Source organism: Meriones unguiculatus, chromosome 16 (genome assembly GCF_030254825.1).
Source record: "Meriones unguiculatus strain TT.TT164.6M chromosome 16, Bangor_MerUng_6.1, whole genome shotgun sequence".
NCBI lineage: Eukaryota > Metazoa > Chordata > Mammalia > Rodentia > Muridae > Meriones > Meriones unguiculatus.
Window position 1 is genome coordinate 23,184,555 of NC_083363.1, and position 19,042 is coordinate 23,203,596.

Genomic DNA, 19,042 nt, shown 5'->3' on the forward strand with positions numbered 1-19,042 from the left:
TGGAAGAAGCTGTTAGCAAACCACTGACAAGGGGGCGAGGGATTAGTGCTGAGGGCAGAGAAGCACCCAAAGACGAGTTTGGCATGACTGATGAGGACATCAACCCAATCTGCGCCCAAGTTGCTAGGCAGAGTCAACCATGTGAACGTGACTCATGTCGATGCGTGGCTCACACTGATAAGGACAAGCTTCAAGAGTTAGAAAACAAAAAACAAAAACAAACCATTAGCCTAGTCATATGCCTTTTTAGGGACCAAATATAGGGAGCTTAATTACACATATTCTTTGAATTGTTTCATAGTTCATGCTGGCCTAATTTTCAGTATATAGCCCACAGTGATTCTCCTGTGTCTGCCTCCTGAATGCCAGGATTACAGAGATGAGGCACTGTAATCAGCTCTAATTAAAAAAAAAAAGTGTGTGTGTGTGTGTGTGTGTGTGTGTGTCCAGGCATGTATGTGTCTCAGTACAGGTGTGGAAATTAGAGGACAACTCTTGGTAGTTGTTCTTTCCTGACGCTTTGTAGGACTGAGCATCAAACTCAGGCCTGCATATAAGCACCCTTACCTGTTGAGCCATCTGACCAGTTACCATTTTCATTGCTTGTATTGCATACAACGAGCTCCAAGTTGGTTAATCAAATCTGTGGTCATTCTGAACTTTTCTTTCTTTAAGGTATTTCTGTCCCACCCTCAGACATTCTCTACAGCACACTGGGGGCTCTGATTCAACAGAGGAAGATTTTCCACACTGGGGAGGGCTACTTCACAGTTACACCAAATACCTACTTTATTACAAATGCATCCAGGAGGGGAAACAAGAGAGCCCCCCTGTCAGATGAAGGGCGCTCGGTGCCCACTTCCGTGACCTATCTGGTGAGCATGGATCGCTGTGCAGAGCTGGCTCAGGAGAATGAGATCCCCATTTCTCACTGTCCATCGTGTCAGTGTTTCCTTGATACAAGCATGCAGGACTCGAAGGACCCCCCGACCACCACAGAAGTGACTGGAAAACACCAGGGAGGTCTTGAGGAAGCCACGAGCTTGACTAAGAACCAGGTAGTTTCAGCATCTGAAGACACCCACATCTGTGTGAGCCCCAAACCGTCACCATACACCAAAGACAAAGGTAAAAAGTTTGGTTTTGGTTTCCTATGGCGCAGCTTATCTAGAAAAGAGAAGCCTAAAACTGAATATCAAAGTTTCTCTGCACAGTTCCCACCCGAGGAGTGGCCTGTGCGAGATGAAGACAGCGTCAACAGCATCCCCCGAGACGTGGAACATGCAATAATCAAGAGAATTAATCCTGTGCTGACTGTTGACAACCTAATCAAACACACCATCCTGATGCAAAAATATGAAGACCGGAAAAATTACAATAGCCAGGGTACTTCCACTGACGTACTGACAACTAGCCAAAGACATTCCTCAGAAGAAGGAATTTGGAAAAGGCAGGGCCAGTCTGCTAAGCCCCACTGGCGAGGCTGTTCTCATAGGGATAGGCGCAGAGCATGGAGCCAGGGAAGAGAGCTTGAGCCAGGAAGCACTGGACTAGAAAAGCACCCCAAGGTCCCTGCAGCCCAGCCTGCTCCCAAACTGAAAAGCCCCAGGGAGGAAGCTCATCAGTTGCATGCTGGGAATCCAGCTGGGCTAGGCACCCACTTGATTTATAAAAAGCAGATCAATAATCCTTTCCAGGGCATGTATCTCCGAGGAAACCCAGTATCCAAAGGGCACAATGCTCAGAAGACCCGTGTTCTGAAACCTAGTCCCAGTCAGCCAGAGGAAAAGCCCTCCTGGAGGGCAGGCTCTTCAGATCCTTCAGGAGCCTTTGATGGTGAACCGCAACCGGCATATTCGGAGCAATGCCATGAACTGGAAGCAGAATCCATGCATGCGACCAAGGCTCCCATCCATCCTGTCAGTGACGACTGCAGAGGTGGTCCAGTAAATTTTCCTCCATGTGTCATTTTGCCAAGCCTCCCTTGCCGCTGTTCCTTCAGGGAAAGTATGTTGAGAGGTGGTGTGTATGATGAAGAAAACAAAGTCATCCCTGAAGTCTTGAGGAAAAGTTATTCTGACTGTGACGTGTTCTTGGGAACCAAAGAAATGCAGCAGGTCCTGCTTGCACAGAGTCCAGAGCCCTCTGCTTGTACAGCAGTGGATAAGACAGTGTACCAATTCCAAAACCTTGGCCTCTTAGATTGCTCACTTGGTGCACACCATTTGAGGACGCATGAAAGACAAGATGGTGACTCAGAAAAACTAACTAGGCAGGCATTTGTCCAAGAGGCAGAGATTATGGATATAGAAAATGAGGGGCTTTCTGACAGTGAGCAGGATGAGGTGGCCTTGACTCAGAGACACGCTGGGTCAGATGACGGGGCCTGCAGTTCGTTGTATCTAGAGGACAGTGACTCCTCTGAGACTGACGGCTTCTGTCACACACTGCCTGGACACATTCAGTACTCCTCTGCATGTGGAGGCAGATGGAATCATTTGGGAATACCATTGGTGACTGGGAGATCCCTGACAGAGTGTGATGGCAAAAACGGTACCTTTGAGCCCCTGGCGTCCAAAAGGAATCCCAGCTATAAGGCTATTGGCTTGTTTTCAAATGTGGGGGAAGGCCCAAACCCTGATCTCGCTGGTAGCCCTGGGGTATATCCAGGGGCTCCCTTTGGTTTGAACTGTGAAGAAGAGCCCACTGTTGTCCAAGTCCAGGCCCCAGCAGCTGCTGGTGGAAGCTTACTTGAGGGCTCTGCTGCAAGAAAAACCAATGGCAGAGCTGAGATCCTGCCAGAGTCACCTGACGACATGGGAAACAGTTCAACTGGCTGGAGACAGGGCCTTCCAGACCCTGACATGAAAGAGCATTTCACAGACAAGTTACAACCTTGCAACACCTCACATGTGCCAGTGTTGGCTCAGGAGCCACAGCGAGAGCACAGTCACCTGGAAGGGACAGAGTATTACAGCATGGCAGGAGACAGCGGGATTGATTCCCCAAGGTAAGAGTCACAGGGGCAATACGTTAGCTACTCCTGAGAAGTTAGTAGATTCTGGGTGTGTGGCGCTTCCTAGAAAGACTCCTGGGAAAAAGCAGTGTAACAATTCCAACAGCCTTGGGGGAATGAATGAATTGTATCAAGTTGTTACAACAGTTCAGTTTTAAAAACGATTTTTATTCTTTAGGAATTTCAGATAATTTTTAAAGGATTTATCTTATTTGTAAGTTTATGGGTGTTTTGCCCAAATATGTATTTGTGTGTTCGTTGTGTGCATGCCTGGTGCCCACTGAGGTGAGAGAGGGCATCAGATCCCCTGGAATTGGGAGTTATGGTTGTGAAAGCTGAACTCAGGTCCTCTGTAAGAGCAATCAGTGCTCTTAACTGCTGAGCCATCCCTCTCCAGCCCCACACAATGCATTTTGATGCTCTTCCTCCTCTCCTTTCTACCTCCCCAACTTTTGTTGTTGTTTGTTGTTTGAGACAGGGTCTCTGTGTAGCCCTGGCTATTCTGAATCTGTGTAGACCAGGTTGGTGTCAAACTTAGAGAGATCCACCTGTTACTGCCTCCCAAGTTCTGGGATTGAAGGTGTGTTCACGCCTCCCACCCAAATTTTAAGTTTCTTCTTCCTTCTCCTCCTCCTCCTCCTTTTCCCCCCATCAGGTTAGTTTGTGTTGCCCAGCTCCTGTAGGGAGTGGGGCGTGACCTGGGGAGGACTTCACATCATTGAAGAAAACTTGACTCGAGTTCCTTTTTAATAAGAACCAAATTTTCACTGGAAAATATATTTTTTTTGAGGGGATGGGGAGACAGGGTTTCTCTGTGTAACCTTGACTGTCCTGAACTCACTCTGTAGACTAGGCTGGCCTCAAACTCAGAGATCTTCCTGCCTCTGCTTCCCCAGTCCTGGGATTACTGGCATGCGCCACCACGCCTGGCTGGAAATTATTTCTAAAACTAGAAAAGAACTGCTAAAACCAGACCACTTTCAGAACAGAGGTTTTCTCGTCTATTCCTGGATCTAACCATGTTGAGAAAAGGATGTGGTGGCTCCTCAGCTTGTTTAAATAGCATTGTTCACAAGGTAAACAATGTGGACTTCATTGACAGAGTGCCCACCCGGCAGTCACAAAGCCCTGGGTCTGTTCCAGTACTGCGTGGACGGGACGTGGAAGCCAAACTCCAATCCCGCACGGGAGAGGTGGAAACGGGAGTTCAAAAGCATTCTTGGCTACATAGCATGTTCAAAGCCAGCCTGGGTTCAAACCCCCATCCCCACAAAAACTAAGTGTTAAAAAATGTTTACAAACACTTGATGTGTGTGTGTTAGAGGTCAATTTGAAGGAGTTAGTTCTCTCCCTCCACTGTGTAGGTCCTGGGGATAGAACTCAGGTTATCAAGCTTGGCAGCAGCGTCTACCCAATGAGCTTTCTTACCATTCCCCCCAAAGTATTTTTAAAACTCTGTAATAATCCTACTGCTCTTTTTTTCTTCCTCTTTCTCTCCCCCCCCCCCCCCCCCCCCCAGTTCTTAAAGACAGGGTTTCTCTGTTCTGGAACTTGCTCTGTAGACCAGGCTGGTCTCAAACTCTGAGATTTGCCTGCTTCTGCATCCTGAATACTGGGATTAAAGGCGTGTGCCATGACACTCAGCACAAATACATTTTAACAAAATTGCTAAGGACTGGAGAGATGGCTCAGTGGTTAAGAGCACTTCCAAAGCTCTTCTAGAGGATTCAGGTTCAATTTCTACCACCTACATGGTGGCTCACAATTGTGTATAATTGTATCCCCATGGGATCTTATGCCCTCCTTTGTAATGCAAATGTACATGCAGATAAAAATACCCTCGCACAGATATAGGTAAGTCTTTTAACAAGAAATCATTGATAGCCATGTGTCCTTTTTCATCCAATTTATCATGGATTATCCTGCAACTGATACATTCACAGCTATTTTGGGGTTTGTTTTGTATTTTTTCACATTTAAAATTTATGTAAATTGAGCACGTGCATAATATAACATGCGTGCATGTCTCCTTTGGAGGCCAGAAGGTGGCTTTTCCCCTGGGCCAGGAGTTATAGGCAATAAAGCCACCCAGTGAGGGTGCTGGAAACAGAACTCTAGTCCTGTGCCAGAGCTAGACCAGGCTAGCCTCTAACTTGTGACTTTCCTGCCTTACTCTCCCAGGGTTTTGAGGGGTGATGGCATGGGGTGAGGTGCTGTTCAGATTTTTGAGAAAGTCTTTTTATGCACTCAAGCTGCCTTGAACTCAGATCCTTCTATGTTGCTCAGAGCATGACAATTAATGATGTCTCCTAGGAAAACCCATGCCAGCTGTGGGCAGCACCATCCCACAGGCTGGGCTCCGGGACTGAAAGAAAAAAAAAAGAGAGAAATCGAGTTGAGCGCTGTTTCACAAGAATGTACTATCAGCAGCTGCCTCAAGCCCTTACTGCCGTGATGGCTTCCTCCTCTGATGGACTCTGACACAGCAAACCTTCTCCCCTATGGAGTTTTTCCTTCAGGTTGTTTTTGTTTTGTCACAGCAACATGACAAGTAACTAACACAGCCCTCTCAGAGATTTCAGGCATGAACTTATCTCAAAACTTTTTATTTTTGTTCTTTTGTTTGTTTTTTGAGACAGAGTCTCATTATGTAGCTCAGTCTGTCCTGGAACTCACCCTGTAGACCAGGCTGACTTCCAACTCGTGTAGATCCTCTTGCTTCTGCTTCCAATGTGCTGGAATTGGTGTGAGCCACAGTACCTGGCTATTTTTGTTTGTTTGGTTTTTCAAGACAGGGTTTCTCTATGTAGCCGTGGCTGTCCTGGACTCACTTGGTAGATGAGACTGGCCTCGAACTCAGAGTTATGCCTGCCTCTGCCTGCCAAGTGCTGGCTTACAGGCATGTGCCACAGTGCCCCCGTCATACCTGATGGTTTTTATCTTTTTTTAAAGATTTATTCATTTATTATGTATACAATGTTCTGTCTGCATGTACGCTTGCCAGAAGAGGGCACCAGACCTCATTATAGATGGCTGTGAGCCACCATGTGGTAGCTGGGAATCGAACTCATGACCTCTGGAAGAGGAGCCAGTGCTCTTAACCTCTGAGCCACCTCTCCAGCCCTATTTTCATCTTTTAAAAAGGTTGTTTTTTCTAGTTTCCTCTTTAATTGATGAAAAAGTATAAGTATAGGTTCTTTGCCTGCATGTCTTGTCTGCGCACGTCCTGTGTGCCCGGTGCCAGCAATAGTTGGGAGCTGGGTGCTGGGGACCAAAATCAGGTCCTCTGCAAGAGGTGCCAGTGCTGGGGGGCGTGTTTGCTTGCTTTTTGTTTTTTTGAATTTTTTTGGTTTTTGGGTTTTCAAGACAGGGTTTCTCTGTTAGGCCCTGGCTGTCCTGGAACTCTCTGTAGACCAGGTGCCTTTGAACGTGGAGATCCTCCTGCCTCTGCTACCTCCTGCCAGCTGGAACCACTGCTTATTAACAGCTGAACCATCTATCCCATCCCTTCTCAGCATGAGGAGAAGGGGAGAGGGCACGTACCCCTTTCACAGGGCTTGCCTAAGACCATCAGAAAACACAGATAGTTTCATTATGATTTGTATCAGTAGCAAAATCACAGTTATAAAGTAGCAATGAAAATATTTTTATGGTCAGGGGACGCCACAACATGAGAAACCATATTAAAGGCTCACGGTGTTAGGAAGGCTGAGAACCACTGCTCTATCCACAAAAGTTTTTTTTTTTTTCAATTATTTTGCATTGTGTTTCTATGTGTGTAGACATATGTGTGTATTCATGCTACTTTGGAGGAGTCATGCTCTCTCCTTCCACCTAGCGGCAGGGTCCGTCCTGTTTCTGCCCCCGCCCTGTGTTTACAAGCTTCTGATGAGGTCTCCTGTCCTCATTTCCCATCTCACCATAGGAGCACTGCTGTTTTGTTTGTTTGTTTTTTTTTAAATCTGGGTTCTGGATATCAAACCCAGATCGTTTGCACAACACATATTTTAAATGCTTAGCTGTCTTGTTGGTCCAACTTCTTCTGGTTTAAGAATCTATTTTCTTTTCCAAGACAGGGTTTCTGTGCATAGTCCTGGCTGTCCTGGGGACTCACGAGCACACAGAGATCTGCCTGCCCTGTCTCCTGAGTGCGGGGAGTGCCGCCACACCCAGCTTATTTGTAATTTTAATTATGTATATTATGCATGTGTCTGTTCGGGGATGAGTACAGGTTTCCTCAGAGACCAGAGGCCTGAGGCCTCCAGTCCCGGGAGATGAAGTTATAGGTATCTGTGTGCCACCTGACGTGGACACTTGGAATTGAATTCAGGTCATCTGCATGGGCAGAGAGCCATTTCTCCGGTCCCAAGTTTAGTTTTTAAAATTTATTATAATATGGTTTTCTCGAGAGGCTTATAATTATTACAGATATTTAGAAGGAGAAGGAAAAAGCATTTGAACAGCAACTCTATGCTGTGCTTCTCATGTTAGTGACAGGGCCAGATGAGCGAGACATAGTTGGTCCCTTATTTGAAGAGGACTACAAACAAACTTAACATGGACGAGCTGAACGGAAGAACACAACATAGAGTCTTCATAAGATGACTTCATAACTGTTACAGTTCATAAGAGAGTGATGCCTGGGCTAGGGAGATACTCAAGGCTGAAGTACTTGCCTAGCATGCCCAAGTTCAACCCCTACCACCACAAAAACAGGCAAACAAAGAACCCAAAACCAACCGTCAGATTACTGCTGCAGCTAAGGTGGTAGCTTGGTGGTAGGGTCCACACTTAACAAATGTGCTGGAGCAAGACAAATGTGCTTAGCTCTTAGCAAACAGGACAAGGACATTAGCAATATGAAAAGTAAAAGAGCTGATTTTTCCTTCCTAGGACTCTGAAAAATTAAGAAGCTATACAAGACACAGTGATTCCATTAGGGAGCTAGTTGATTCTAGCTAGCATGTGCGAGTTGATATTCAGAGAGCACAAGCTCCTTCGAAAGCACCTGTCAAGCCACTGCAGGACCACTGTGTAGCTAGCTTTTCACACAAAAAGGGGCCAGATTTGTGGAAGCTGAGTCACCTTAGATTTGCTAGGTATGTCTTAGTACTAGTGTGGCTTCAAACTAACAAATGAACCTACAGTTCCCTGAGTGGCAGTCCAGCCCTTTTGAAGACGGTAATCCTGTCCTTTAATATTTTTAGGACGCAGAGCCTGGTGTCTAGCACTTCAGCCATTTTGGATGGATTTATAAGAAGACGGAATTTTCTGCAGAACCATGAAAGCACGAAGAGCCAAACACTCACATCCAATTCCTTGCTCCAAGTAACCCCAGTTATAAATGTCTAATTTTTCTGAGGAGTGGTCTTGCACTGTGGTTCAGGCTGGCCTGGATCTCAGAAGCAGTCCTCTGCCTTTGCCTCCAGAGTGCTGGGATTACTGGCCCAAGCCGCCATGTCATGTGAGGATTAAAATTTTAGCTGACTTCGGGAACTGAGCGCATATGCTATTATTAACCTCACCATACTGCATTCTGATGCCTTTTCCCCCTTTTACCATTTTAAGCCAGTTTTTAGTGCCTTTTACCAGAAATTGGTTGTAGTTTTCAATAAAATAAACATGAAATCATTGGTCCGTTTCTAATTGTCACTAACTTTAATTTTCCTTGACCAGTTTTTCCAAAGCGTACTGCTGACCTACTACCCAGTAGCTGATCTCATTAACCACAGGAATATGGGATCCCCCGGTTAAGGATTGCACACAGAACCTAGAAAACAAGCATGTGCTATTAGGGCTGCACAGGGAGAATTGATGTCCTGTGTTGCTTGTTTTCCAGAAGAACCCTCCCTGGCCCACTGGTGCCCAGGATTCCTTTTCTTTTCAACCTGCCAGTGTGTAAACAAATGGCCCAAATGGGATTGACTGGGGATGCCTAAAACTCCTGTGTCAGCAGACTTGGGGTTCCTCCTTGCATTTCGGGTTCTCTAATGAGGACCCTGTGTGCAGGGTCAAATAGCAGCCATCGTGGAAATTTATATAACCTGTTGCTTGTATGTTTTGCTTTAAGGGACATTTGAGACAGTTTTCTGGTGAACGTTCATGCTTTTGGTTTCATGCTGTCCCCAGACTAAGGCCCAGGCAGGTATGTGGTGGGTCATGTGCCTTTGAAGCCACAGAGCACAACGGCTGGAGTTGTGTTAGGTCATCATGTTCATTCAGAGCTGCAGAACACAGAACACGTGACTGGGCCCTGCAGCCTCAGTACCCGCAGCCACCACATCTCAAAGAAGGCTTCACTAAGTTAAATTCAGATGAACGTGAAGACTCGGTGGCCGAGAAGCAACGCGTCCCTATTGGCTGCGGAATTAAATACATCCCAGCTGTGGTCCCCTGGACAAGTGGCAGGCCTGGTGCTTGTGAGGGCCTCCTCTGTGTGGAACCCACCACCCCATCAGTTTTCTTCTGCCATGTTTACTAATAATCTCACATCCATTCTTAAAAGAAAAAAAACTCCCCCAAGTGAAAAATGGACAGATGTCTACTGTCTTTTGTCTGTGGTAGTAAGGCATTCTGTTTGATCTGTAGAGAACTTGCCATGTTATTAAAGATTCTAGTTTCAAAAGGCATTATAGAAAAGAATGTGCTGCCAAGTTGGGTGCATATCAAGGATTGTGTTGAAGGGAAAACATGGTGGAAATAAATGGAAAAAAGGCTATTTCCTCAGAAAACATTTTTTTAAAGTTAAGCTCAGATCTGTTGTAAAAGATGGTTATATAAAATAGTGTACGTAATAGGAACCAAATTATTTACTGATAGTGAGTTTTGTTAATCCATGATGGAGAGTGTAGCAGGTATGTGACCTGAGGCAGCGGGTAATAATATCTAAAGCCAGTTTGTCTTACTGGACTACAGCCAAGTGAACTGAAGAAATTGAAAAATGGAAAGAAATTTGAGGGAGGTAAGGGTGTAGCTCAAATGCTGGCACGCTTACCTAACATGCATGAGGTCCTGGGTTCAAGCCCCAGAACGGATGAAGTGGGTATGGAGACAGGAGGTCTAGAGGGTTCAAGGTCATCCTTTGCTCTGCCAAGTTTGAGGCCAGCCTGGATTGTATGAGGTTCTGTCTCAGTAGGAAGGAAAGAGGGAGACTATAAACCTGTCAAGGTTTCTCTGAAGCTTTGGCTGTGGGCTTTGGCACTGGTGCTGCAATTATACCTCAACTTTCCATTTTTCTTAGTGGTGCTGATGACAAATGTCACTGTTGAAATAGCTTCTTTAATGTCATTAAGACACAGTAAGTAGATTTGTAACAGGTGATTTTAAAACAATTTTTCCATTGCCAACATATCTGGATAGTGTCATGACGGAGGTGACAGAGACTTGAAAATATATACATTTACCATCCCAAACTCAATGAGCTATCATTGCATAGTGCATCAAGGAAATTTATTCAAAAACCGTTAAATGCATTGAGTCTGTCACCAAGACTAAATTTCATAAGGAACAACGGATTAAATCACCCCCAATCCCAGGAGTTTTGTTTTGTTCTGTTTTTTTAAGTGTTTGACTTTGACTTCATGGACATTTGCTTTTGGGAGGTAAGATGGCTGAGTTGAGGCCAGATACTAAAAAGGTTTTATGATTTTTGATATTAAGTGATTTATGGTATCAAAAATAATGGGCCATGAAATGGCTAAGTGGCTAAAGACATTTGCTGTCAAGCTTGATGACAAGCTGAGTTCTATCCTGGGATCCGCATAGTGGAAGGAGAGAGCCCACTCCCAACTATTGTCCTCTGACCACACACGGAAATACAATGCCAAATGTCTCACTTGTTTCATATCATTCTCTTTTACTTTCATAGTAGAAAATATTTTTAAATAATCAACGAGGGTCCAGTGAAAGCTCTGTGGGTTAAGGCCTCTCATTTTGACTACCCAAGTTCAATCCCCAGGACTTGTGGTGCAAGCAAAGCACTGGCTCTTGAAAGTTGTCCCCTGACCTCTACACATAATGCTAGCTACAATAAAGGGAATACTTAAGAATTCAGTGGAGTTTTGTTACCCACAGGTATTGTCTTTGTTAGTGATTATAAACGTGGGTCCTGCTCAACATTTTTAGTGGATGGGTCCCTGGGTACCCCACAGTCTTGTCCTCTCATCTCCATGTGCCCACCGTGCCGGGTGCACACAGACCTCCAGCCCGTGTGTACATACACACACATTTGACAAGTTTTTTAAAGGTTTCTTTTATCAGTGTTTTGGCACACTTATTTGTGTACCATGTTCATGCTTGGTATCTTCAAAGGTCAGGAGAGGGCATCAGATCCTCTAGAGCTAGAGTAGAGATAGTTATGAGTCCACACATGAGTGCTGGGAATTGATCCCTGGGCTTCTGCAAAAGCAAGTACTTTTAACAGCTAAGCCATCTCTTCAGCACCCCCCCCTTTTATTTTTAAATCAAGATAATTGATAGTGATTGAAATCACACCAGCTCAGTAATAGATTTCCATGCTGGTGTGCTGTTTAACTTCATGTGTATGTTATTTTTTATTTATTATTTATTCAGTACTCTGCCTGTATGTGCCTGTACACCAGAAGAGGGCGCCAGATCTCATTACAGATGGTTGTGAGCCACCTTGTGGTTGCTGGGAATTGAACTCAGGAAGAACAGTTAGCGCTCTTAACATCTGAGCCATCATTCCAGCCCCCATGTGTATGTTCAGATCATGAAGCTATTGCTGCATGTAATTTAGCAAACATGATATTGAAAATGTCAGCTCTATTTTGGAAAAGAATGGGAAGAGCTTGCTGCTGCTTTTTTGAGGACGTTTCTGAGGCTACAGCTAAGTCAGGAAACAGGAAAGAGGTTGCTGCCTACCAGAGGTGAGCTACACAATAAATTTGGGCACCATGGACAGACTTCAGCCTCTCTCTCCTTAGCAGTGTCTACCCAGCACTGAGTGATGGCGCCCTCTTCTGGGGTAACTCCGGTTGATCCTCATTCCTACAGCCCATTTCAAAGCACAGGCAAAGCAGCCCTGGGGGAACCTGGCTGCTCTAGCAGAGGACTGTTGTTTCTGAGGGTCTGATGGTCTCTTCTCGTCTCCACAGGTACCCATGTGCACATACCCATACACATGTACACACATAATTAAAAATACATTTTTCTTTTCTTTTTAATAACTTTTAAAACTACTAACGAAACGGTGGAGCCATGCATGGTGGCAGGCATGTTTCATTCCAGCAGAGAAGGCAGAGGCAGGCAAATAGTGTTTTTAAGGCGAACTTCAGCTACATAGTGAGTTCAAGGTCAGTCTAACTTCAGACCCTCTCCCAAAAAGCCAAAATAACAGCATCAATCATCTCAGGTAGGTGAGCGCACCCCTGGACCTCATTTCTGTAGGTGTGTTGTACTTGCTCATCCAGTTTCCTGCATTATTGTCCTTGTTTTGTTAATAGTTTTTAAGGTAAATGGGTTAAAGGTAATGTGGCCTCTAGCTTCTCATTCTCTACTGTTTCACCTTGGCACTCTCAACACTCAACCTCTGTCCTCACTGTCTCCATCAATTTATAACTGCCCCTTAATTACCATCTCATAATCTGAAATGTCTTATTTCCTTCTGTCATTCACCTTTCAAAGTGCTTGGTGTATTTTGATACTCTCTATGGGGTAAAAATAAAATAAAATAAAATAAAAAAAAAACCACCTTAATTTTGGAAATAACCAGAGAGGCAAGTTTAGACTAGTACCCTGCTTTTCTACCTTAAAAGTCAGAAAATTTAATAAGCTAAGGGCAAAGGCAAGGAATTTTTTTTTTTCTTATAGAGCCTTTGATAGCAAATAGCATGAAAACAACAGAACATCTGACTTTTCAGGGTGTATCAACAACTCAAGTTATTTGGAAAACAGGGCCAGCATGATGGCTCCACTGGTAAAGGCTTCTGCCCCTAAGCCTGACAATCTGAATTTGATGCCCAGGACACACATTGTGGAAATAGAACAACTGCACACAAAATGGGAAAAAGCAAAACTAAAGCTGGGCATTGGGGCACATGCCTTTCTTTAATCCTAGCACTGGGAAGCAAAAGCATATCTCTTGTGAGTTGGAAGCCAGTTTGGTTCTACAGTGAAAATTTTCCTGGTTATCCAGGACTGCATGGTAAAGTATCTAAACAAACTAAATAAAAATATTTGGAAAATAAAGATGCTCTGATAAGTTAGATTTGGAATTAGGCAGCATGGTCCATGCCTGTAACTGCAGGTGCTAGGAGAACAGGAGCAGGATGATTGCTGGACCCCATGAATTGACAATGATATTTTGAATCCATGTCTGTGATGGTTTATAATGATGGTGAACTTGACAGGAACTAGAATCACCTGAGAGAAGAGCCTCTGGGCATGGCTGTGAGGGAGCTTCTCTATTTGGTTAACTGAGGTGGGAAGCCCCACCTAACTGCCAGACTAAAGGAAAAGGAGTACTGTCACTCATTTCTCTGTGTCTAGGGCATGGGATGTGACCAGCTGCCTCATGTCTGTTGCCGTGGGTTCCCTGCCTTGAGGGATGGTGGACTCCAACAGTGAGCCACAATAAAACCTGTCCTTTAAGTCTCTTCTCAGGGATTTTGTCAGTTACAGGAAGGAGCGAGATATTGTTTTAATGCCCCTTGGTTCCAAATCTCATGATCAGACATGAGCTTTCCATTTTACTTCCCATTCTCATGTTTTCTGATTAAGCTGAGCTGATGGCTACTGAGTTCTCTGGGCAAGTTACTCATGTCTATGTGGGTCTCAACTCTCCTTTCCCACCTGGCTAGACAGAGATCGGGCCATTAGGACTTAGAAAGGCAACATTTGTTGTCACAGAATGGAAGCAGTCACTTGACGAGGGAGCATAGCATCGTCTAGTCCCTCCTTTTTTCAGGTTTGCCATGAAAAGTTTTGACATAAGAACAGATACCAAAAATAGGACCCCAAGAGCTGAAATTTTACTTCCTCTGTGTGACCTTCAACCACAAGATAGCAGCATTTTGTGTGTGGCATTCTTCACTCTGTTAAGTATGTTTCTGAGCATATCATATTCTGTTGTAGGGGCACAATGACGATCACTGAAGAACTGGTGTAGGTGTGAAGAAACAGGATTTAGAGAAGCTATTTAGATATAGATTTGTAAAGATTTAGATGTAGACCCTCAACTATTCATCCAACCTGGGGAAAAATATTTTCTACCATCATTCCTTGAACACACCTAGATTCATAGAACTGAATCCATTAAACCACATTCACACAGTCATTGACGTTAAGCCAGTATTTGATTACACAGAAGTCCGGAAGTTATCACAAACTTAATATTGTGATACCGGTTATTTAAGTCTAATCCCCAAATTCAGGACATGTAGCCGTGTGTAATTTTGCTAAGGCCTATACTGAGGCTCAGATTACAAGGCAACACTAGACACTGTGGTGCAGTTTCCAAAAATGCTGCTGCTCCCACATCTCAAGTTTGCTGTCTTCCCTCAGGAATGAAATAGCTGATGACTGAATGAAGAGATCATTAAATGATAAACAGAAATCTGGGGTTGTTCAGGCAGGATCGCCTGGCCCATGAGGTTCTGGGGATCGCACCCACTCTTTGTGAATACACAAAAAGATCAAGAAGTCAATTCGCTGGCACTGGTATCTTCTGTTTAACTCAAAGGCGGTTAATCCTGATCAGTAAGATTATTACAAATAGGTCATGTCAGACACATCGGGCTTGCTTTCCTTAGCTTGGGGTCCTTTGTTTTTCCTATTCCTTCTGTTCCATAAGAGCAATCCCCTTCCAACTTTGGGAAACTAGTTCTGAGACTGGTGCGTCCATCTTGGATTCTCATCAGTTTTCTGGTACAGCCAGCGCTACGGGCTTTGGACAAATGACTTCCTTTCTCGGTGGGTTTTCTTCTGGGGAACGTGAGAAGTAAAATGAAGCCATAACGTAACGCCTGCTTACTGGGCTGACGTCCGTGCGGCTCGCCCTCCGCCTCACACCCACCCGACCCTGCAGACCCCAGCGAGCCTCGGCGTTACTGCCCGTCCACCCGCCCCGCGGGAAGCCGTTACTCGCTAACGCTCCACCCACCGCGGGGGGCGGGGCGGAGAGCCGCAGTTTCCGGCGGCGAATGGCTGCACGGCGCGTGGCGCTCCCGCGGGCCTCGGTTCGTGCTCGCCCAGGAGCTGCTGCGTCGCGCGTCAACCCCTCTTCCCCACCGCCCGTGAGGGGGCTGCTCGGGCGCTGCCAGGGCATGCCGGGAAGGGAGGCGTTCCGAGTGGGGGAGGGGGACGCTGGGAATGCGTGCTGCGCCGAGGCGCGCGCGTCCTTCCTGGCGATTGGCCCGTGCTCTAGAGAAGCCTGTCACTTCAGGGCGTGGGCGGGCCCGCAGGAGCGTCTCGCGTTTTCATTGGCTGAGGGAGGGCTGAGGCTCTTCGGAAGACTTTTCTCCGGGAGAAGTCGGGAGGCTTTGCTCCCGCCGTGCGGTGCGTGGCCAGGAAGTGACGCACGGCCTTGGCCCGCGGCCGCCCTGCCCCCGCTTCCTTTCACGCTGTCGGTGCCCGTAGGTGGTCGTGGCCACCGCACCCGGCGGGAGGTGGCGGCGGCCAGTAATGCCCGGGAAACTCCTCTGGGGAGACATCATGGAGCTCGAGGCACCCTTGGAAGAGTCCGAGAGCCAGAGGAAGGAGAGGCAAAAGGTGCGCTGCGGCTGGGCCGCGCCTCCCTCGGGCTGCGCTGGCCTGGGCGGGGAGGGGAGCGGTCTCTGAAGGGGACGACCTGTCAGGATCCGGCGCGAGCGTCCGAGGGAAGGCTTCCCCTCGCCGTGCTCGGTCCTCTGAGGTCCCGGGGACCATCCCCATCGCCGCACGCCCAGACCTGGAGGAGAACGGACCTAGGCTTCGGCCCGGCTTCGTGGCACCTCAGCCCGACGTCGGCCTTTGCGCCTGGATCTCTCCCAAGAGATGGGCACACTTGAGCTCCCATCGCCGTGGAATCTGCTCGTTTACCCTTTCTGTGGCGGCGAGGCCCTTCATTTGGTTTTCCAGGGCCTTCGAAGAACATAATTAAGAAAGATGATGGCTTTGCCTATGTGTTGCTTCTCTGTCGCGGCGTCGTGTCTGCAGCAGTCTCAGGGAAGGCTATCCTAGGGTTACAACCATCCATGATTGGGTAATAGAAGCTTGAGGAATAACGTCACAGCCAGGGTGACCAGGGTTTGGCAATGGTGGAGTTCGTGGGGTTGGAGTAGCCCTTACTGTCAGTATTTTCAATCCACAGGTATTCATTGAGGCTAATTTGTGCCACATTTTGCTGAGTACTAAGGAGCTTAAACTAATTAAGTATGCAAAATGGTCCTGCCCACCGGGAGCCGCTAGAGGAAATTTTATAGGCTCTACCCATACCTCCGTCCGAAAAATAAAAAAAGGAACAAAACAAAACAACACCCCCCCCTAAACCTCGAAAAGTAGAGGATCTTAAGGTTCTAAGAAAATGCACAGGTAAAATTTTTACTGGAGACATTTGACCTGGAGAAAAAAAGCTGAGCAGGATGAAAAGACTTTTGGAAAGATGACATTTGATATTTATTTTGTAGAGTGCTAGAGATAAGGGATTTATATCACCAAGGTAAACTTTAAATTATAGCCAGCCAGCCATCCCTCTTCCCTTCAGTTTTCCATGCCACCTTCCTAATGGGCATTGAGCTTAGGCCACTGGCATGTCTGACAAATGCCCAGCATTGAGCTATATTCCCAACTCTGATTTTTCTGTTTTGTAGAATACACTAAATTTGGAATTTACATTTTGACACTTCTTTTTTCAGCGATGCAGTTTTAACAACCACAGCCCACGATTTTACCATTTTCTAAAAAAGATTATTGTGTATACAATGTTCTGTGTGCATGTTCAGAAGAGGGCACCAGATTTCATTATAGATGGTTATGAGCCACCATGTGGTTGCTGGGAATTGAACTCAGGACCTCTGGAAGAGCAGCCAGTGTTCTTATGAGCCATCTGTCCAGCTCCATTTTTACCATTTTTAAGTGTATAACTTGATGTCATTATAATAGAATTCTTCTGCTGTCACGACCACCATCCATCTCTAGAACCTTTTCATCTTCCCAAGCTGAAACTCTTTGCCCCTTAAATAGCAACTCCCAAGCCTTTGAATTTTTTACTATTGTAGGCTCCTATGGTAGATTATAAGTGTAATCTTCAATCAATTCTTTTAATTTTAGTTCCTCTTGAAAAACATAGTTTTCCTTTCACATCTGAATCTTGCATCTGATTAGATCTGGATTTTTTTTCCAACCACACCAGTGAACAGTAATCTCACTCCCCTTCAAGGTCTTGTCCCAGTGTTTTCTTTGTGATTGGCACTTTTATGTGCTTCCTTGTAAAGTTAACTTTTCTTATATATTCTGAATAGTTTCCAAAGATTTATGAGGAAAGTGACTGATCTTTGTGTATCCTTATATTTCAGTATGTTATGCTTGTTGATCGCCCTTTATGAAAGAGACCTAGAGATGTGGAATTGGACTAGAATACCAATCAGCAGAAATAGAGCATTGAGCTGAAGATAATTCTAGTTTGGATATTTTGAACTAGGGAATTCAAGTTCTTAGAAAATGAATGAAGGAAGAGAAAAAGAGTCCAGAAGTGTGCTGAGGGCAAAGATTAGAGCTTCCAAGTAAGGGTGAGGAGAGGAAGCACTAAAGGTTGAGAGCTAAGAGTTAGCCTCACACAGCTGTGGAGACAGGAGACTGTCAGGCCCTGGGCGCCAGCAGAGAGTGATGTTAGTTTTCAGCACTTCAAGTTGTTGCTGGGTTTGGACTTAGAGGTGTTACATTGACTCGCTCCCTCTTCCTAAAGTTCATCTCCCTAAACCCCATGCTTGCTCTATAAATAGTCTGTTTTTCTATAGGACTTATATGGGTTAGGAAGCTGTGGACTAGTACAGTTAATTAAATATCCAATGATAGAGATTTTTTTAAGGCATTTTCACATATTACTCAGTTTTTTCCAACTACTTTATGAATGAGAAAATTTAATGCTAAAACACTTCAAAAATTATATAAGCATGGTGAAAATTCAGTGCTTATAGTTTTTAGTATAATGAATTATTGCTAATTTATTAGGTAGCACCGAAGCAAGTGATTTATATATTTGACCAAGTGATTCTGAAGGACTAAATTTCCATATAAATTTTTGTGGTCTGTAAGTGTTAAAAAAAAGAACTTGCCTACAGTTTGGTATTTTTAAAAAACCTAAAAAAATTTTTTTTGCTTGTGTGTGTGTGTGTATATGTATGTATGAGTGTTTTGCCTGTTTTTATGTCTGTACCATGTGCATGCCTGTTTTATAAGGCCACAAGAGGCTGTCAGATCCCTTGGAGCTGCCATACAGGTGCTGGGAATTGAACCTGAGTACTTTAGAAGAGTCGCCAGTGCTCTTACCTACTGGGCCATCTCTCTGGTCTTACTTTTGCATTTTAAAATTGAAGTTATAGAAAGGTGCCTTGGTGTTTGGCTTTTTTTGTTCTGTTAACATAAGCAGTCTTAGTTGTCAGTGTTATAGCCCTTTATGGAAGTGTAACAATTGGTTTTGCATAAATTACATAGTTTTGTTTTCCTTTAATCTATCAGTTGTCATAGTTGAAGGAGAGCTATGTCTACTAGTACATGCTTGTAATCCATGCACTTGGAGGGGGGGCAGGAACGTCAGGTGTCAAAGGCTCCTGAACTGCATAAGACCCTGTATCTGAACTGAACAAATAAGTCAGGGAGAAAGCATGCCATGGAAAGAACATAGATTCTCAGGTCAGGCAGGGCTACATTCCATTCCTCCCACTTCCACCTGCAGGGTAGCCTCTAGAACCTTTGCACGTATTTGACCTTTGAAATCCTGTTTCTTCATTTTAAAAGTGGCAAAGATAATACAGGTTCACCATCCCTTATCCAAAATCATTGGAGCTAGATGTGCTTTAAAATTCTCAT

The 19,042-nt window shown here is 45.2% G+C and overlaps 2 protein-coding genes across 6 annotated transcripts in view; both read left to right on the forward strand.

Moving 5' to 3' along the window:
• Stox1 (storkhead box 1) overlaps positions 1-8,643 on the forward strand; it is a 44,121-nt gene extending 35,478 nt beyond the window's left edge. The window contains exons 3-4 of one of the 2 annotated variants that reach the window (XM_021651441.2): positions 676-3,010; positions 8,224-8,643. In XM_021651441.2, coding sequence (XP_021507116.1) covers positions 676-3,010; positions 8,224-8,368 — 2,480 coding nt within the window. In that variant the 3' untranslated portion in view covers positions 8,369-8,643. The remainder of the gene's footprint in view (positions 1-675; positions 3,011-8,223) is intronic. The other variant, XM_060369453.1, reaches the window with a different exon arrangement.
• A 6,891-nt stretch (positions 8,644-15,534) lies between these two features.
• The window catches only part of Ddx50 (DExD-box helicase 50), a 33,205-nt gene continuing 29,697 nt past the window's right edge, over positions 15,535-19,042 (forward strand). Inside the window, exon 1 of one of the 4 annotated variants that reach the window (XM_021651454.2) lies at positions 15,535-15,745. In XM_021651454.2, coding sequence (XP_021507129.1) covers positions 15,659-15,745 — 87 coding nt within the window. In that variant the 5' untranslated portion in view covers positions 15,535-15,658. Of the gene's footprint in view, positions 15,746-15,769; positions 16,218-19,042 lie in introns of those variants that run through there. The other 3 variants (XM_021651455.2, XM_060369455.1, XM_060369454.1) reach the window with 3 other exon arrangements.